General features: G+C 52.4%; 4 protein-coding genes and 1 pseudogene across 4 annotated transcripts; 2 read left to right on the top strand and 3 right to left on the bottom strand.

Annotated features, from left to right (window-relative positions):
* Nucleotides 1–1,464: 1,464 nt before the first annotated feature.
* Nucleotides 1,465–5,118, bottom strand: SAPIO_CDS3864 (uncharacterized protein; the record flags this gene model as incomplete). Its single annotated transcript, XM_016786557.1, has 3 exons — nt 1,465–2,658; nt 2,724–3,892; nt 3,954–5,118. 3 exons carry the CDS (start codon nt 5,116–5,118, stop codon nt 1,465–1,467), a joined length of 3,528 nt encoding a protein of 1,175 aa, XP_016643900.1.
* A 914-nt stretch (nt 5,119–6,032) lies between these two features.
* Nucleotides 6,033–6,949, top strand: SAPIO_CDS3863 (uncharacterized protein; the record flags this gene model as incomplete). The annotated part of the gene is made up of 3 exons (XM_016786556.1): nt 6,033–6,097; nt 6,154–6,206; nt 6,351–6,949. The coding sequence occupies 3 exons, from the start codon at nt 6,033–6,035 to the stop codon at nt 6,947–6,949; spliced, it is 717 nt and encodes a 238-aa protein (XP_016643899.1).
* A 332-nt stretch (nt 6,950–7,281) lies between these two features.
* Nucleotides 7,282–9,253, bottom strand: SAPIO_CDS3862 (Ferric reductase like transmembrane component; the record flags this gene model as incomplete). The annotated part of the gene is made up of 2 exons (XM_016786555.1): nt 7,282–8,732; nt 8,857–9,253. 2 exons carry the CDS (start codon nt 9,251–9,253, stop codon nt 7,282–7,284), a joined length of 1,848 nt encoding a protein of 615 aa, XP_016643898.1.
* A 1,572-nt stretch (nt 9,254–10,825) lies between these two features.
* Nucleotides 10,826–13,306, top strand: SAPIO_CDS3861 (uncharacterized protein; the record flags this gene model as incomplete). The annotated part of the gene is made up of 5 exons (XM_016786554.1): nt 10,826–10,925; nt 11,129–11,260; nt 11,999–12,651; nt 12,756–12,881; nt 13,211–13,306. The coding sequence occupies 5 exons, from the start codon at nt 10,826–10,828 to the stop codon at nt 13,304–13,306; spliced, it is 1,107 nt and encodes a 368-aa protein (XP_016643897.1).
* Nucleotides 13,307–14,249: 943 nt separating this feature from the next.
* SAPIO_CDS3860 lies at nt 14,250–19,043 on the bottom strand (annotated as a pseudogene; the record flags this gene model as incomplete).
* Nucleotides 19,044–19,230: the final 187 nt, after the last annotated feature.

The raw sequence follows: 19,230 nt of genomic DNA, 5'->3' as shown, positions 1-19,230 counted from the left end.
GGAACCAAGCATGAACTACACCTCGGGCCAATTCTACTCTAAACCGCATCGAGACTCGGGCTCAATCTTATCGTCCGGAGAGGAAGGTCCAGCATCAGGAACTCCAAGACTACTTTGATGCATCCAATCCGACCAATTCCGCTGTAACTGGGCGGCATACCGAATCACTTTGATGATTCCTACTTCTGGCTAATCCCGCGGCTCGACTAGCTACTTTTTATGCCCCATGGACGTTAATACTTGTATAAAAAGAGTTGAGGGAACTCCTAGACTGTTTGCCTCATCCTCGATGCCATTTCAAAGAAAGCATTCCCTAGCCTCCAGTCGAGCAGACCTTGTTAATAGTGTAAACACCACGAGTAGTATCAGTCGACTCTCGAACCACACAATCTCATTCGAGAGGATAAAGAATATCAACAAACTGAACATAATTGGAAAACATCAATCAATATTCAAGCCATCTTGATTGTAATAATACTTCTCATGTTCACTACCGCTCTCTCTATCAAAACCTCATCTCCTCCACAACAACCGCTCTTAAAGAAGACTCATCCCTCCTCCCAACTTTTGCATGCTCCGCGTTTCTCTCACACTCAAATCCAGCCCCCGGGTATACCAAAGCCAACGTGCAAAGCCACCCGGTATCAAAAAACAACTTCAATCGAATCAAATAAAGAAAAAAGAAAAAAAAAAAGAGTAAAGAACGCTCCCTCCTCTCCCCAATTGCCTCTCCTCAAACTACCTCCAAACCCATTTTCTTTTCCCGTACGAGCATCCCCTCGTCTCCTTTTCATCATCCATCCATCCTCGCTTTTACAAAAGAGAAAAAAGAAAAAAAAGACAATAAGATATATAAAATAGGTCGCCAGGAACCACGGCGCCAAGTCATCGAGAATTACCCTTCCTCCCAAAAAGCCAAAACAGAGTAAAGGAAAAAAAAAAGAACGAGGACAAAAGAAAAAACGAGGTAGAAAACAAGTCAGGCGCGCATCGAAGGATGTTACAAAACCCACTCCCCCTTCATCTCAATGTTGTTTTTGCCAAAACGCCAATAGGAAAGAAAGAAAGTCTTCGTGATATATATATGTCTGAATCCCGAGTAAACGGAAGAGAGGAATCAACAGAAAACCCCATGTTTTTGAAAGAAAATAAAGAGGAGAAGAAGAGATGTAGCCAAGTACATGTGGAATATGCCCGAGTCGCAAAAGAGGCATCACCAGTATGAAATTGCGGCGGGGCCAACGAGTTGAATAAAAAATTGTTCTTTCAAAGGGGGGGAAGAAAACAACAAAGACGAAGAAGAAAAAGCCAGTAGCCCAAAAAAATCCTCCAAAGCAACCGTTAATACAATACAATAGTGGTAGTAGTAGCACAGGGATGACCGGGTGCTGGATCAGAGCAGCATTGGACTTTCATCGGCCAAAACGACACAAGTCAGTCAAACTGCAGCCCTCCCCCTCTTCCTCACCTATCAATGCTTTCCGGGCTCATCATGCCATTCGGCTCATCCTTGTCAGTCTGACTAGCATGCCCCTGACTCTGCAAACTATCAACCCTCTCCATCGCCGGCGCACCAAGCGCCAACACCGCTGGATTCGGCCCCGACCCATTAAGGTTCGGTATGTTCTTCAACTTCTTGGCGGGAGTCGTATTCGCCGAGCCGGTGCCGCCACCTTTCTCGGCATTCAGCTTGGCCTCGGCCATCTGCGCCTCGAGCTTCTTCTTCTTCCGCGCCAGCGCAATCTGCTCCTTGAGCGGACGCTTCTGCGGCGAGGAGATCTTGCCGGTGGCGCCCAGGCGCGGGCGAGGTCGGCGCTGTTTGGGCGGTAGGTCCTCGTCCTCGACGAGCGGCTGGTCGCCGTTCGCGTGAAGCTTGGCGAGGAAGAAGTTCTTGACCAGGCCGATCTGGTCTTGGATGTTCTCCTTAGTGACGGGCTCGCAGGGCGGCAGCGTGTCGAGGAGGTCGACGTTCGCGGCGCCCGATGACTGGGCTTGCTGGTATTGGCTTCGCACGCGGGACTGCAGCAGGTGAAGAGGAACGGACAGGGTATCGAGGCCAAGCTCCTTTTCGAGACCCAACGAGCGGAAGCCGAAGAAGTCTTCGCCGAGCTCTTCGGCGAAATCGCCACTAACGAACTGCTCGCTACCGTCTTTGAAGGCGCCAGCACCATCCGCTCCGGCGTCTGCCTGAAGAGCAGGTCGGAGCAAGTCCGCGAGGTGCGACTTCATGCGATCGTGGATGCCCGACAACTTCGTGCCGAGTCGCGCCACCTCGTCTCGCGCAAAGGCCTCCAGGGATGCAATGTCGCAACCGTTCTCGTCAAGCGTGTGGAGCAAGACTTCTTCCGGTGTGAACCGCGGCTGGAGCTTGACACCGGCAGTGCTGGGGGCTGGCTTCTTGTCCGCCTCTCGGTAGAGGTTAAAGGTTCGTATGAGCTTTTGAAAGTAGTCGGCAGCGACGTTTGTGAGAGTGTCAACGGCGGCTGGCTGCAGTTCCTCGAAACCAGCTTGGTACAAGATCTTGCCCACGGAGCGCTTAAGCGCATCCTGGCATGTGTCTCGAGCCATGACTGGACCTTGGTCCGAGATGAAGTGTTGGTCGACGTCAACCTCCACGAAAGGATCAAAATTGGATTTTGGGAATTGATTTGCGTAGACCTATCGAACTTGTTAGCAAAGCTTCCTTCATTATTTTTCCGCTCGTTCGTTGTTATGGTAGATACCTGAGATTGAATCTGCATTTGTTTAATCACAGATATCTTTGTCGCCAATCTCCTCGTCTCCTGAATCTGCCGAATATTCGATTCCATCCTCTTCGTAAACGCGCTAACCGGTGACCTAAAGTGCTCGGGGGGGACGAGACTGAGAGACCATTCGTGGTGATTGATAACCTGTCCCTCACCGTCCTCCGTCCAACGGAGCGAAGGGGTAACGCCAGGAACAAGGCTCAACGGTTCGTAATAGTCCGGAATGACCCTGACTTCCTCGCCCTGCATCTCCTCGGCGAGAGTCTCATTGGTTTGAGGTTCATTCACCGCTGGACCCGAGGCATCAGCCTGCGAATCGCTCGCGATAGCCTGTTGCCTCTCAGCCTGCTTCTGTCCCTTGAGGAACCGTCTCATGGCGGCCTTGGATCTTAACAGGGCGGGTGCGTCGACATTCAAGTGGTTGTCCTTGAACAGCGCGAATCTCTCCTTGGCGACGAGAGCCCTGTCTTTCTTCGTGACCTGCTTCCAGATTTTGTACTCCTCATCTTCGTAGGCCTGGGCGGCAGCCTCGCCGAGCGCCTCCCCCAACGCCATCTCGTTAAGAGACGGGCCATCGAGGTCCATGGCGTCGCCGTTGCTACCGACACCTCCGACACCAAGAGAAAGGCCGTTGATGCCACTAGGGGTAGCCGATCCGCCGATAGGGGTGCCGAACCCGCTGCCGTCGACCTCGGAACCCTCGCGGCCTTGCTTGGCCAATATCCCATTTACCTGCAAATGGGGTTTTTGGTCGACGTTAGGGGTGCCTTCTTTCTTCTTCGAATGCGCCTTGCGAGACTTGTTGGACCCCTTAGCACCGGCTTTGCGGCCGCGCGACGACATGATGGGCTCGTCGTCGGAATCCTCGCCGTTGTCGTCTTCTCCTCCGTTTTGTTTCCGTCTCTCCTCGGCCTCGACTTCGGCTCTCGAGCGGATGACTAGATCGGGAATGAGGGGGATGAGTTTTTCAGCCTCCTTCCTCATACCGTTCGCCATTCTTCTCAGGGGATGGTTCATGTCCTGATTGTATTTCAGGCAGTTGTCCCAAATCAAGTTCAGGTCGGTGACGAATTCGGCCTTTGACTTGTACGTGAGAGACTTGAGCTTTTTCGTCATTGAGCCCAAATCCATTGGTTGTTTGATGACTAGGTGTATGTTGTTAGTTTTGGTGAGTTATGGAGAGGAGGCAATGAAAGTGTTGCTTACAATTATAGTAATCGGGAGCATCACGTTTGTTCACCCTCGTCAAGAAGGGGGTAGAATACTCGGTATGGGCCTTGAGCTCCGTCAAGACCTTCTCCAATGCCTCATACAGTTCCTCCTGATTCACATTCTCCTCACTAGCCCATTTACTCCTATTCTTCCGGACCTCGTTCATCAGGAGACGGAGCTCGGCATCGGAAGCGCGCACCTGGTCACGCTTCATATCGATGCGGGCGATGAGGTGCTTCAGCGTAAGACTGGAGGCGCCGAGGTTGGCACTACTTAGGGATCCATGACCGTTCTGGGAACTCGAGTTGGCGCCGCTGCTGTTATTATGGCTGTTGTTGTCCATTTCGGCTTGCAGTTGCTTCTCGGATTCCTCGAGCTGCTGCTGCTCGATCATGGCGGTACGGTCGTTTTCGAGGGTGTAAAAGAGGGTATGAAAGCTCTTGCGCACTTCCTCTTCGGTGGCGTTGCGCGCTTCCTCGAGTTGCTTCCGCGCGTCTTCGCTCGTCTTGGGTTGTTGGCTTTGGGAGGCGGACGAGGACTCGCCATCCTTGGAAGACTTGTCGGCCGCCGCGTGGCTACCAGGAGGAGATGTTGCGGATGGAGGACCAGCCGGACTATCGGACTTGGACGGCGAAAGCAAAGAGGCGGCGGCGGCGGCGGCAGATGCCTCGGCGACGCTCTTACCCTTGATGTGGGAGAGGGATGTCGTCGCTTTAGCATTGTCTTCTTCTTCCTCCTCCTCATCTTCATCGTCATCGTAATCATCTTCGTCAATGGTTCTCTTCACTTTCTTGCGCGGAGGTTCCTGTGCAGGGGTATGGTCGGTGGTGGCGGGGATCAAGGCGGCGGTAGGGGGTGCAGGGGCAAGTACGGGGTGCTCAAGCTCGGCTATCGCGGCCTCATTGTAACTGCCATCCTCGTAGAAGAGCCGCGCAATCTTCGCCTCGCTCTTGCGATAGAGATCGGCGAAGTGGGCGCGTCGGGCGTCGTCTTCGAGGTCGGATGCGTTGGATGCCTCAGGCATCAACACGGGGAAGTTATCAACTGGCGTCGACGTTCTGGCGGCAGCATCATCGGGTTTCGACTGGGACGACCGCGCGCCGATGGAATTCGACATGGTAGGCGGCGGCCATGCGTTTTGGCCATTGGGGAAGTGCATGTTTCAGTCCCCCCCTTGGATGTTGATGAGAAAATGAACAGTGTGTGGAAGGAGGGCCCCGTCGCCATGCGCAAGGAGATGCGCCCGTGGATGGCCGGCGTTTGGTGGGGTGGATGTTGTCTACGATGACATCTGAGGAATGAGCGACATCGAAATAGATGGAGGATGAAATTTGGCGACGAAAAAGGACTGTTGGATGGGTGGTTTGATGGACTGCGATGGATGCGTTTTGGCGTGTCTCGTTGAGGTGAGGTTAAAAGGATTTTGGAGAGGCTTGTACTATGGTACCGGTATGGTTTCCTGTTCAGTGGTAGGGGGGACTTATTTTTTTGGGTTCACTGGAGTCCGTAGGTTGTAATAGTGGTCTGGTGGTGTCTTTTGCGGCAACGTTAACAACCAGACGGCTCAATGGCTGCACTGGCTATAGAGGCAGAACACGCGAGGTTACTAGTACAGCGATTGAGCGAACCGGAAAGCGACAGGATGCTGTAGGCATATGCGTAAATTGGCGATATTTATTACATTAGACTCTATGCGATCACAGCACCTGCCGAGATATGAATTGCGATTTCGAATTTCTCCTCGCGAACGCGACTCCAGCAGGGTGCATTTGCTGGCGTCTGAAGTGGCTTGTACTTTCAGGCAGTGAGGTTCGGACGACTCCGGAGAACTCCAATGTCCTGTCCTGGCATGGGCTTCTTCTCTGCTGACTATGGGTACGAAGGTACAAGGGAGCGGTTCTGGGGAAACATGGGGAGAAATTTCACGTGACCTGAAGTTCGACCATCGACAATCCATGTACCATTGTACCTTCTTCATGCCTTGGTGGTGGACTGAGGTTGCGTAGTGCATTGCGGCGTGGTGGACCTCGTATTACCTCCCATGAAGCTTGAAGGAATGTGTCTCATCTCACAATGAAGGCCTTCAGGCAGCCAATACTCCACCTCGATTCTTCTTCCAAGACCTCGTTATCAACCGAGTAAGCTTAACTCGACGACCCATCGCTTCGAACGGAAATACCCTTGTCCAATTTAGAAAGCCCAGAGTCCATATCGCATTCACGATGCGAATACGGTTTCCGTTTGCAGGTGGGAAGCTCCCTTCTCTCTCAGGCCAGATAGCTCATCGGCCAGCGACCCAACCCCTCAAAATCGCCAGATAAAACAGCTACTATATTACTGCCATAATTTCATTCCAGCTCCATTTGCGCTAACCCATAGAATGATTTCCAGGAGTCTTCTTCGCCCTCCTCCTAATCCTCGGCTACGTCGGCCTAACCCCCCTCCAACTCACCACCCACATCAACGACAAATTCCTCCACTTCCTCAGCTTCTTCCTCCTCACCCTCGCCTTCTACTGGATCATCGACACCAACCGCCGCCGCACCCTCAACCTCACCCTCACAATCTGCACCTTCGGCCTCGGCGTCGGTTCCGAGTTCCTCCAGAGCATCCTCCCCAATGGCCGCAGCTTTGACGTCTTCGATATCGTCGCCAACGTCGTCGGGAGTCTTTTGGCTTTGGCCCTATGCACGTGGTATCACCAGCGTATGCTCGAGCGGAGGAGGCAGAGGAGGCAGTATAATGCCGTTCCGGGGAGCGATGAGGCCGATTTGGAGCTAGGGGAGGGTCATGAGAGTGGGGTTGTGGATGGGTCGGAGGAGGATGGTGCGGGTCCTTCTTCGAGGACGTTGGAGGAGGAGGTGGATAATTGGGATGAGAATGCGTTGGATGATTGGGATGATGAGGATGCGGGGGATGCGGATGCGGGTGGAAAGGCGAACGGGAAGGGGGCTGGGAGTGGTGATATTGGAGATGCGAAGAGGGATTGAAGAGGCTGGCTGGGTAGTTCGCTTGGGACTGCTTCGTGAAGTCCATTTCTCATCTTGTTTCATGAAACTTGCTTTTTTATCGATGGTTTTACTTCTTTGGGAGGATATTCCGGGACCAAAAACAACAGGACGGCGCATTATAGGATTGGGGGGCATTCTTTCATTTCATCGGGGGCGCCTTCGAGCGCACAATTTACAAGCTATGTTTGTGTATCAATGGTATCAAAAGATAAAAAGCCGAATAGATTCTATTATCCAAACCCGCTGTTTCCACGTAGGTATCTATATTAGAGATTAAAAATTGCACTTTCTCTTCCTCCAAAGAACATTAATTACCATCCAAAACTCTCGTTATGCCAAAACACATCCCTACCCTTGGCCGCCCAAACGCCAACATGCTCCCTGACCCTCAACCCCATCTGTCCCGGCCCGCACACCAACACAGCGACCCTCCCATCCGCACCACCACTCTTAAAGGCGTCATCAACAAACCTCTTCAAATCCGGCCTCTTCCTCCTCCGCAACTGGCGTTCCGCCCTCGAAAGCTCCTTTCCGCTGCTGTTCATATCCGAGAGCGGGATATCAGCAGAGGAACTCCGGGAGGTCGTCTCGGACGAGTAGTCGTCGCCGGTCGAGTTGAGAGATGTGCTGCTGTTGCTATTGCCTGTAACGAAAACATGAATGGAGGGGTTTTCGAGGATGGATGCTACATTTTCAGGGGAAGAGTGTGTTGATGTTGATGAGTCGGAGAGGGAAAGAGCCCAGGAGATTTCGTCGGGGTTTCGGACGGCCCAGACGAGTTCGACGTTGGCATCGGGATCGTCGGCTTTCAGAGCCTTATAGATGGGAAACGCAAAGGTGGCGCCGACTCCACCAGCCACGAGGAGAACCCTATCGGCGCGTCCAGCGGCGAGACTTGGGAAATGCTTGGCGAGCGTGCCGTAGGGGCCTTCGATGGACAGCGGAACTTGACTTTTGAAAGTTTCAGAGGCAGTAGCATTATTACCAGCTCTCTCGTTGCCAAGCTGCAGTAGTCGCGCAGTCATGGGACCGCCCATGTGTCTTGCGACGAGGGTGAGCTCGCTATTAGCGTGGTCAACATTGGCCACGGTAAAGGGGTTAAATAAAAACTCGAAAAGAATGGGGAAAGATTTAGATGAGCAGCTGAATTTCGGTCTCGCATCGTTTGGAATGCTCAGATAGACGTGTGAACCGGGTCGCTCGCCGAGCTGGCGGATCTTGGGCTCTGGAAGGGCAGCCGAGATCTTGACGAGGTTGGTTCCCGGAACGATCTCGACGGTAGCCGAGGCCGTAGCAGTAGTGAGTTTTCTCACGATCAAATCAACCACGAACAGCACGATGGACGCAAGGATATATATCCTCGCAGGCTTCGCATGGACAAAGATCAAAGTAGGAGTAACAAACACAACAGACAGATGAGTAATAAAGAAGAGTCTATAGGACCACCGCTGAATAACAGTCATGGAGGTAGCATAGAGGAGATGAAAGACGATCAGGGCGAAGAAGCCGGCGAACACGTTGGCCTCGAAGAGGCGGGCGGGAAAGATGGCGGCGGCGAAGAAGAACTTGAAGTAGAAGAGCATGTGCAGCCAGAGGAAGACGAAGATGAGGCGGCCGAGGACGCGGTGGAAGCGGTTGAGGTGTTCGTGGGAGGTGCGGAAGGCGAAGGCGTAGGGGTTGGTGGCTTTGAAGGAGAGGAGGTGTTGGATGGGGAGTTGGGAGACGGCGATGATGCCGAAGCGTTTGGTGAGGTGGAGGAAGTCTGGAAAAAGGTTAGAGAAGACTATGTATAGGCCACAGAGTCGGAAACTCTTTGAAATCAAGTTGCAAAAGTGAGACGGATATGAACACATAGCTAGATGTATGGAACTAATATCACCACTCACCTTGGCCGGTTTCTCGAACACACAACACCGAAAGCCAGATGAACCAAACAAGACCAAACACCCACTCATCCCTCTGACCACAGAGCCATCCAAAAATGAACACAGGCTCGGAAAGCCACCACTTTGCCCTTTGGAAGACCCGACGTAGAGTGCCGCGCTTCCGGCGACTAGCGTGGGGTTTCGCCGACTCGGATTCGGACACGGCATGGTACGGAGCTGGTTTTGGCGAGGATAGAGTAGCCCAAGCCCAACTGGCAAGCCGGAAAAGCAAGATGACTATAATTGGGGCCAGGGCGGAGGCAAAGGCGTATCTCCCGTAGCGATCCAAGGTTGCGCGGCGGGCTATCTTTTCCTCCTTGGTTGGCTGGAGGTTGATCTCGAATTCCCACCACGCCATGGCGGCTAGGTGCGCCCGGAGCGACCGCAGAACGAAAAACCTCGACGAGGTGGGCTTGCAAATCAATCCAAGTCAAGCGTGCGAAGGAAGACTCAGTTCAGAAAATACAATTGAGTGTTTCGTACTTCGTACATATACAGGGGATGCTGAGAAATGGCCAAGAAGGAAGGTGCGATACGATGAAGTGTCTTGATGGTAAATCGATGCGAAATTCGGCCAAGAGAATTAATTGGATCTAGCAACAAGGATCGGGATCGGGACGATGAACAGTTGAATGGCGAAATCAGAATTATTAATTGGCATCAAGGTTCCGTACAGTGCGAGCACGAGCAGACATCTAGGGAATCAGTCCTCGTTGATTCTCTGGCCTTTTCTTCTCTATTTTCTCCTCCAGTCTCAGTCTTCATCAAATGTTCGTTGTTCGTGGTCAAGCTTGTCCTCATCACTGTGTCAAGAGAAGAATCCCTCTTCCATGTGGCAACATTGAAACCGGGAACAGGGAACGGATCGGATGGAACCCAGGATCGTGGAGTTGAGCTTCCAGTTCCCTGGCACTGGCGGGATTGAGGCGGCCAGGAACCGGGAATCTGGCGCCCCGTGGGATTAAACTAGAAATTAATTGACACGCTGGTTATTGGCTCGTCCAGGCAGGGAATGTCCCTTTTGGGAAACTTTTTGCACTTTCTGACGCCGGGAATTATTTTTAGCTTGAGCTCTAGCCCCCGGTTTTTTTGGCTCCTTGACTTCCGTGCTGTCATTTCTTCTTGCCCTCATCACCATCCAGAATCCGGGAGTACGAAGTATGCAGCAACATTGGAACACTGGCGTTGGCACTTGACACCTGTGGTCGCAGCTGCACCGGGCCGGTCCGCACGACGGGATTGAGGATGGCAACAGCAGTAATGTAACAGTAACAGTAACGGACGGTAACGGTAATAGCATGTCTACTTCGTAGTGCACATTTTGCTAAGATAGAAACCAGGAGTCCGGAGCTCTAAGTCGATTGTAAAACGGTGTTCCCAGTCACCATCCCTGATTCCGGAGCTCGGATCCTGGCAGCGGACAACACCTTTTCGAAGAACACTCGTAGCCCCTAGAATATATCGGAAAGACGAGACGTTTGCAGATGTTAAGCTACAGAGATGTCCCGCCCAACCCCACTGCTTGTAGTTAGCCCTACTTGAGACTCCTTTCTTCTACGAGCTCTACGAACTCCATGATCCCGCTACTTGGTGTTTGGGAGCTAGATGCCAACAAAGGAGGACTTGGAGAGGCCTGCCTCAGTGCACAATGCATCTTACCCGCCAGCGACAAACAGGTAATCCCTGCCATCCCTGCCATCCCTGCCATCTTCCTTTCTTCGGGCCGCCATCGCGTTCGACCTTGGACAATGACAAACGGTAGGAAACGAGCAAAGACAGTATGGCCTAGGCATGGAGGTGGAAGAGTATATATATAAAGCTCTAGCTCATAAGAAGTATTCTGTTTCCCTCAGTCCTTCAGTCTATACCCTCCTCCTCATTCTCACCCTCACCCTCACCCTTATATATCCCTCTATCAAACATACCCGCCATGTCTTACTATACAGCACTCGACGTATGCAACTTGCTAAACAGTGTACAGCCCGATTCTCCTCTGACACCCGACGCTCAAAGCATTATTTCCATCGTTGGTAAGTTTCTTGTGTGGATGTGTGCGTTATTAACTCTATTTTCAGCCCTTTCTCATTCGTATATCCAGATGCCATTGATCACTGGTTTCAGTCCCGGTCCCATCAAGCTTCTAGAATTCTTGATATCATCGATATATATCTCCAGTGTGGACAGGAAGTTATGTTTTATGGCTGGCCCTACTTCCGCTTCTTGTTCAACCCAGACCCGACTGTCGCCGAAGCCGAATGGAATGAGGTCTTGGCTACGCGGCGATCCATCCCTGGCCCCTCCGGCCGCTTACAGCTGGGAGGATCTAACTCTGAGCTGGCCTCAACTTCGACCCCGACTGGCCAAGGTACAACCCAACTCCCCAACTGATCCAATCTTCCGTCTCAGTTCATGGAACATTACCATGAGTAGCTATATATTCGGGACCACTTTCTCACCGAAGCCACAATTCTAGATCTGGACCAGTTCTCCACCACTTTCGCATTTTCTTCTTCTCCTGCTGGGCAGGTAGAGCAACGGCATCCGTGGCAACCGAACCCGAGTCTATTTTCATTGGAATCGCAACGCACCGGTGAGGCCATGCCCGAACCGGAGCAGCCGAGTGCAGACACGACGGCGTTCGAACCGGCGTTGCCCCCGGGTTTTCTGGAATCACCACCACCGCAGAAAAGAAAAAAGTCTCCTCACAGCCCAACTTCAATCCTCGAAAGTCAGGAGCCGCAGGCGAAACGGAGAAAGAAAAATTTGGAACCTCAGCTTCTAAGCCCCATCTTGGAACCCCTTCGCGGCTCTCAAGAGCCCCAACAGTTCCAGCCAACAGGACCTTACCAAGGCCAGCTCTTCTCAGGAAACAACCCATAGTTGGGCACTTTCTCCGAAGCTGGCTTTCTTCATTCTCTCAGTAGTAGCCCGTTTCCAGCTCCGGCTCCAATCCCGACGCCTGCCCAGCGGCTGGATAATGATTTCCATTTCGGTATACTTCCAATTTCACTTTCTTTTCTTCCCGTTTTATATCTCTATTTTCTTATGTTTTATTTTCATTTCGCGTATGAAAGGTGAATGTTGACTTTTGTTGGACGAGAAGACGCTTTGCCGGACGAAGTGATTGCGTCGGAGGGGCTGCCTTGGTGTCTCCCACTCGGACCAGCTGCTAGCCTCCATCTTCCTGCCGAGGGTGACGCCCTTGAGGATCTCCTGGATACATTCAGAAAGGCTTCTCTTATCGCAACCCCAGACGCCGAGAATAGCTTCGGTCTTGGTGAGGACGCCGCTCACATCTCCAACCAGTCTCAGACCTTCACGACTCCTGCCCAGTCGGTACTTCCAACCCCAATGAGTCACGACATTCGAGCAAACGCGCGGCGAAGCATCAAGAGACCCGGAACCCTTGGAAACCGACCAAAGAGCCACCAAGATGCGCAACTGTGGGACCTGCTTCGGCAAAAGACTTCTGATTTCCAAGGACACATCGCTGAGCACTTTCAGCAAGTTCTCCGTGCCTATGTTAACATGGAGCGTTATGAAGTTGAAGGAGTAGCGGAGGACACATCTCTACCCATCACGGATGAACAGAAGAAGGGGCGCGTTTCTGAGCTCTATGCTGCTATTCTGGATTTTGGCGACTTTCCCGAGGGTTCCAAAAAAGTCCAACCCTTCTGGGCCCGGGGCAACCTCTCCAAGGTGGTGGGCGCAGACCTAGCCGATATTGAACTTGAAATGCTCTGCTGGGAGGTTTTGGTGCGTTTCATCCCCTTTCGAAGAAGTCATACCCTGACGGGGTGGAATATGACCAGGCTCACCTTCTCCCCTTTTGAAACTCTTCCCAACTTACAAACCCCCAGGAGGCTGCGATCAAGAGCCAGCGAGGAGAACCTTCGATCAAGCGATGGTCTGGTACCGAAGAGGCTACTTGGGAGGAATTCTATACCTTCGGCGGGAGATGGAGGGCCATTTGCGAGAGCGTAAGAGTAAGTTTGAGATGCAAGTAGTCTTCCATGTTGGTGTTAGTAGACCTACGGTCCTTGCTAACGGATACCTTCTTTTTTTTCTATTTTTTTTTCCCACCAGACTCATAAAAAGATTCTCAAATCCCTAATGCAAGGATCTTGGGTTACTCGTTTGGCGAACGACCCCGTCAAGGAAGGGAAGGCAAGTCATAATTCATCTCTCCATCTGTCTTTACACTTTCCTTTTCGTCACTTCCACGCCGGCAACTTATTCCATGTCGAGGACTCCCTGGTGACCTGGCTCAAACGCTGGGAGCCTTGAGATCACCAAGGACTAACCGCATTAATAGCGAAAACAATCGAACTTGAGGCGCAATAACCGCCGAAAGGCGCAGTCTTCAACTCCTGCTGGTAAGGAGATAAAGGAGCGGCCGACCCCGCCTTGAATTTTGAATATTAGGGACGTCTCTGTTATCCCTTTCGTCTGGGGTATAATAGGAATGTATTGATCCGTTTTGCTGCGGATCTAGAGGGGCGAATCTATCCCGCAAAACTCTCAGCTTAAGCTATCTACTTCGTGTCTATCTCAGTAAGGGTGTCTGTTCATCACTACGCTAGTATATGACCGAGTTATAGATCTTTTGTTTCTTCCTAATTCTTGCTCAGTGACTATGAGATTTTACCAATACAGGCAAGATGGACGCACGATGTCTTGTACTTGGACATGCTCCGATGACTCCTACTTCCGATGTCAACACTACCATGATAACCCACATCACCTCACACCAGCAGATTTAGAAGCAAGTCGTCCGTTGTACGGACATACAAGACACATCCTGAGTTACGCCGAAGAGCGAGAAAGGGCAAAAAGAAAAGGAAAATGGAAAAGGGACAAAAAAGAACATACAACACCAGGGATTCGCTGGTCGTCACCAATCCAACTACTAGTCTGGCACTTCGCAGCTTGTGTACAAGGGAGCGGACGGCACCCTCAATATTCCTATGAGCCTGGCACTTCGGTGTAAAGGATGCTGAAGATGGAAGCTTGTGAGCCCAGAAAATGGGATGCTCGCCTTGTAAGGCAGGGTAGAATAAGCATTGATCCCGGCCTTGACAAGCCCAGATAACAGGGTCGTCCTTGATCTCAGATCTAGGCCTTAACAAACCTAGATAAAAAAGCCAGTTATCTTTAATCCTAGATCTAGGCAGATACTTAGTTACATTTAGTAACCCTAACCTTCCACTGTTACCTCCCCAACCATCAAACGCATTAAACTCGGTCCGTCTATGTTCCTGCAAACTTCCGTATAGAGGTTGATTTGAGCGATTTGCCTTATGCGACAAGGGAAGCGCAGCAAGCTGTACCCGTCAGATGCCCGTGTGGATCGTTTAGCCACCACTTCCTAGCTGAAGATCTGCCAAGATAACTTCGAGGCAGATGGGTAGGGCATCCTCATCCGCGTTCAGTTCCTCCAGATAGCGACACTGCACCCTGACCCTCATGATGACTGATTCAGGACCCGTTCCAAACAACGAGCCGGCGGTCGCGTCTGCGATGAGACGCGCCAACAATCTCCGGAGCCCCGTCTCGACTTTGGGGTTTCTCGCAAGGACGTCTTTCAAGATATCCAGGCTACTGATCCACTGATTGTTGCTGTCCACGACACGGAGTTCTTGCAGCCTCTTGCCGGCTCTGCGTAGCAGGTGTGCGCGAATTCGTTTCCGCCAGCGTGGTGCGGCCAGAAAGTCTTGGATTCTGACAGGTGCGAGGTCGTCATCGTCGTCGCCGTCTTCGCTGCTAACGTCACCCCGCTCCGCTGCCGTCCAGCCCGACATTTGCCGTCGTGTTGAGGATTTCCGTTCCAGATGCCATCGCCTCGTCTTCGTTTCTTCTTCCACGTCGGCAAACGTCTCTTCATCCGAGTCAGGCGAATGCACTACCAACCAATGCGGCATCAAACCAAGATCATGTCTCTCAATCGGCGGGTTCACAAGGAACGTATGAACCGCACCAGTCTGTCGGGAAAGTTTTGTTTGGTACCTGGTGAAGCTTGGTTATCTGAGTTTCGGACGCCAAGAACCAGAATAAAAGCGATGCCTACCCCATCCACAGATCCCTCTTGACTCGATGATGGTCCTCAGCCAGGCGGCATTCCTGTCTTATGTTAGGTGTCTTTGTTCATGATTCAAGTTTGCGGCGGGGTTCAAGGCACATACCGGCCCTGGGGTTGGTTTCTCCGTCCCCGCTTTCAGGCACTCTTGCCCCGGCAGCGCTCCCTTGCTGAGGAGGAAGTGACTCAACCGGAGGTAAATGTAGTACTCGATGTCGGCGTCTACAATACGACCGTTGATTGCCGCAAGGCAAGACGGCGTCTCCTCCTGGCTAAGTGACTGCTCTGAGAGGATGAAAAGTTGATCGCCGACGCTTTCATGAGGTGTCATGCTGCCATTGTCCATGGCGTTAATGTTGGCCCCCCTTTCGAGAAGCCGCTGCACGCCAACGAGGTTCCCGCAGGCACAGGCCATATGAAGCGCTGTGACTCCGAGGTAGTCGGGCTGGTTCAGGGCCGTCTTTCCCGCGTAGTGGCCTAGGAGCATGTCCAGCAGCGTGGTTGAGAAAGCGGTACCAAGCTCTGGGGAAATGACTGCTCTGCTCATTAGCGGGAATGGGAAGGCCGTAATGAGGCTGCGGGAACTCACATCGTTTTCGCTGGTTTCTCCAGTGTCTCCAGCACAGCGTCAGGGCCGTACAGCCGTGAGAAGTGGAGACCAGGAACTTTGGCTTGTATTTGAGGAGATAGCGGACTTGCTGAAGCTTCTGGAGATCGTCGGCAGTCATGACAAGGCAATATCCTAGAAGGGTACAGCGCGGCCAGCCAAACGGAATAGCTGCGAAGAGAGATGCTTCTAACTCCAGTCTGAACGCCTCTTCATCAATATCAACGCCAAAACTTGCTAGAAAATCGGCAAGCCCAAGATTCCCTTGGATGACGGCACTCGCGAAAGGGGTGGCTCCTCGGGAGTCGTGGCGTCGGGCCAGCTCGGACAGGTCTATTTTATCTCGAACCAGGTCGCAGATTTTCGACAAATCGGCCACAGTCCATCTGTGAGTGACGGCTAGGTGAAGAAATGTGCCACTGTTCTCAGTGCCACCGGTGAGTTTCATACCGGCGGTCCACAATCGCGACACCAACTCTGAATTTCTGCTTCCAAAGACACACTCAATCAACTTAGGATCAGACAAGTCGGCATCGGAGTAGCATTTCATCTCGAGGATTGCCTCAACAAAGTCGTATGCCCTCTGGCTGCAACTCTGAAGCAGGGCGGACTTGAGGTTTTCGGACAGGTACGATCGGACTTCGGGGACAAGGAGATACTTTGTTAGTTGCCTCACCGAATGTTTGTACTCTCTCCCCTGGCCGACCCTGTAAAGAACAGGTCGGCAAATCGTGAGAAAAAAACATCGGGCCATAAGAGCGGCCAGATATTCATCCATTTCAGCGCTTGGTGCCGGCGCCGAACCATCAGGCCCGCGTGCGGCCTGTCCCCCACTTTCTTGATCGCCTCTTTGCTTCAGGGACCGTAGTTCCTTGATGTGGTCTATCAAGGTGGCGAGGGCCTCAGGCTCCCCTCGGACGCAGGCTCTAACAATAGGGCAATCTGGAAAGTATATCACTCGAGAGTCGCCAAGGACGTGGTCATCTCGAATCTGACCGTAGGGGGAAGCGCCGAGGGCTAGTAAAGCCTTGACGGCTGGAACAGTTGTGTACGGCACGAAATTCCGTTCATCATCGAGGACGGTCATTAAAGGTGTTTCTCCCGCATTGTTGAGGGCTTCAACTTCCGCACCAGAAGCGATGAGCCACCTGGCAACCTCGCTGATTCTGTCTGGATCAAACCGAGACAGGAAATGGAGAGGCGTGTATCCCTGCAGTGAATCCGGGATGCCCGGAGATGCTCCAGCGTCGAGCAGTGCCCTTGTCACTTCAGGTTGGCCGCGGTTGCAAGCGAACCAGAGAGCAGTGTGGCCGGAAATCCTGGTTTCGTTAACGTCGGCGCCAGTTTGGAGGACGTCGCGAACCTGCTGGAGACTTTGGAACAAAACAGCTTGTTGTAAGTCGCTGAGTCACAGGTGCAGAGGAAGTCCTTCCTGGACTCCGTTCGCATCTCTCTCTCCAACAACAAGCACTTTCAGTTCTTGTCCTTCGGAAGACGTGCCAGTAACAATTTCATGCTGGACAATCGAATCAAGGAGGTCTAGCCAGCGTGCCCTTGCGCCTTCAAGGGATGTGCGATACGCTTCCGGTCTCAGCTCGCAGAGCGATTGAGAGAGCCTTCGGTTGTTCAATCGAGGGGATGCCTCAAGAAGGTCATCAAGGTCAGCGCTGATGGCGTCGTCGTGAACAGGGAGACCGTGTGCAGTCAGAAGAAAGATCAAGACGGATTTTGCCTGCAGGCTTCCGGCAGAGGCGGATTTTCGGAGCCACTCCGCCGCCTTTGTCACGGATGGAGCTGTTCCCAATCCGTGCAGGTGGAACATAGCGCTTTCATACGATGCGAATGGCTGATATTCTTCTCTCCCTTCTAACGCAAGATGCTCGAGGTCGGAAAGTGATTCCTGCATTACTCCGTGGTTGCCATACAAGCTCCTGTACGCCGTCTGGGCAATCTTTTACTAAGGTTAGATTTGTCCCCTACTATGTGTATTCGACTGCTACTCACCCTAAGTGGCCCTGTGCATCTTTTGACCATATCGGTCGTTTCGTTGAAACAGTTGCCACAGCGTTCCCTCGTGAGCAGTCGCCCCGCTAGTTGCTTGGACCCGACCCCCTTTTGCCGAAGATGTAGTCTTGTCGCTAAAGACTTGGACCACCCACTGATGCGGCGGAGCGTCAATGTTGCTGGTTTGGCTTCAGCTGCCCTTTCCAGTTCAGTGACTATCGGGCTCATGCAGGTGATCCGGTCTTTAGAATCTGTTGATATTGTGGCCGTGAGAAGACTCTCGAGGATGCTCAGCTGCTCGTTGCTGTAGGATTCAAGGCTTTCCAATCGCGCCAGGATATGGCCCGCCAGCCCGTCCCCGTCCTTGAGCGTCTTGATTTCTCCGGGGTCGTGACGGGGCTTGACGTCGTACCTAATGTCGAAGTGCCGGTCAAATGGACAGTTGCCATCAAGGAATATTCGTGCAAGCAGCAATCCATATGAGTAAATATCAGTCTGGATTGCCTCTTGTCGGGTCAAGGGTGACCTCGCTTCTGGCGCTTCCCAAGGGAAAGTCGTTGATAAGAGGCTGCAACGGGCATCTTCCGGGTCTATGTAGTCGCTCAAGATGAGGGAGGACCCGAAATCACACAGCTTAAGGTTGATCAAACTTTTGTCGGTTTGCGAAGTGCAGACCACCACATTGGTCATCTTGACGTCGCCGTGTACGACGCCGTGATGATGAAGATCACGGAGGGCACGAGCGATGCTGGCGGCCATGGCAGCTTTGAGGTCCCAAGGAATCGGTCGCATCTGGTCCGCCTGCGTTGGTCGCTGTAATGACTCCAAACGATCGCCTTCTAACCAGTTACTGATTTCCTCCACAGTCTTAGGCATCTCCCATTTTTCCGGAGCGGTTGCTTTGCGATGAATAATTCGAAAGAATTCTTCCAAGTTTCCACGATCCCCGGATTCAGTGAGAAGGTAAGGATAGTATGGGACTGGCTCGGTGGTCTCAACCGGCGACGGGTCCCAGCCGATCCCGATGCAGTTGACAATTGTCGGACTCTCCATGACGGCGGGATGGCTTACAATTGTGAGTTCGGTCGAGATGGAAGCATAGTCTGCCCCTTGCCTGCTTTCGTTCTCGAGCATGTCAGGATTAAGGACCTTGACAACGACTGAGGATCCCTTCGAGTAATGCTTTCCAGTCAACGATTGATGGCCAAAGGAAAAGTCTTCCACGCTGAGGTCATGTTTAAGCTCTGCATGAGAGACGACATAGGTCCCTCCGGCGCCAAAGTCACGAAGGGTCGCAGGGTCAATGGGATTCTTGCTGAAGATAGGGATCGAGTTGCGCAAGATGGTGTTGAGCAAGGACGTTGTGCCAACTTCCCCGATAGGAAGTCTCGCATCGGCCACTTCACGCTCGAGCGAGTATATCGGTTGAACGGAGAAGGAGAATGACGAGGATTCAGCCATGGTTGCCGCTACTTTGAGACCAGGGCCTGTTGGGATCTACGAGCGAGCGCTACGAGAAGTGGGCGAGGTTCCCAGATTGCTGTCATTACCGGAGAGCGCAAAGTATATATCAACTCAAGTCCTCTACATTGTGTGACGTTCACCAGGTAGCCTGGCGGGATGAAGGAATTGGGTATAGCTGAAAGTG

Source organism: Scedosporium apiospermum (genome assembly GCF_000732125.1).
Source record: "Scedosporium apiospermum strain IHEM 14462 chromosome Unknown SEQ_SAPIO_0089, whole genome shotgun sequence".
NCBI lineage: Eukaryota > Fungi > Ascomycota > Sordariomycetes > Microascales > Microascaceae > Scedosporium > Scedosporium apiospermum.
The sequence above is the reverse complement of the archived record's forward strand: the minus strand, read 5'-3'. Positions and strand labels throughout refer to the sequence as shown.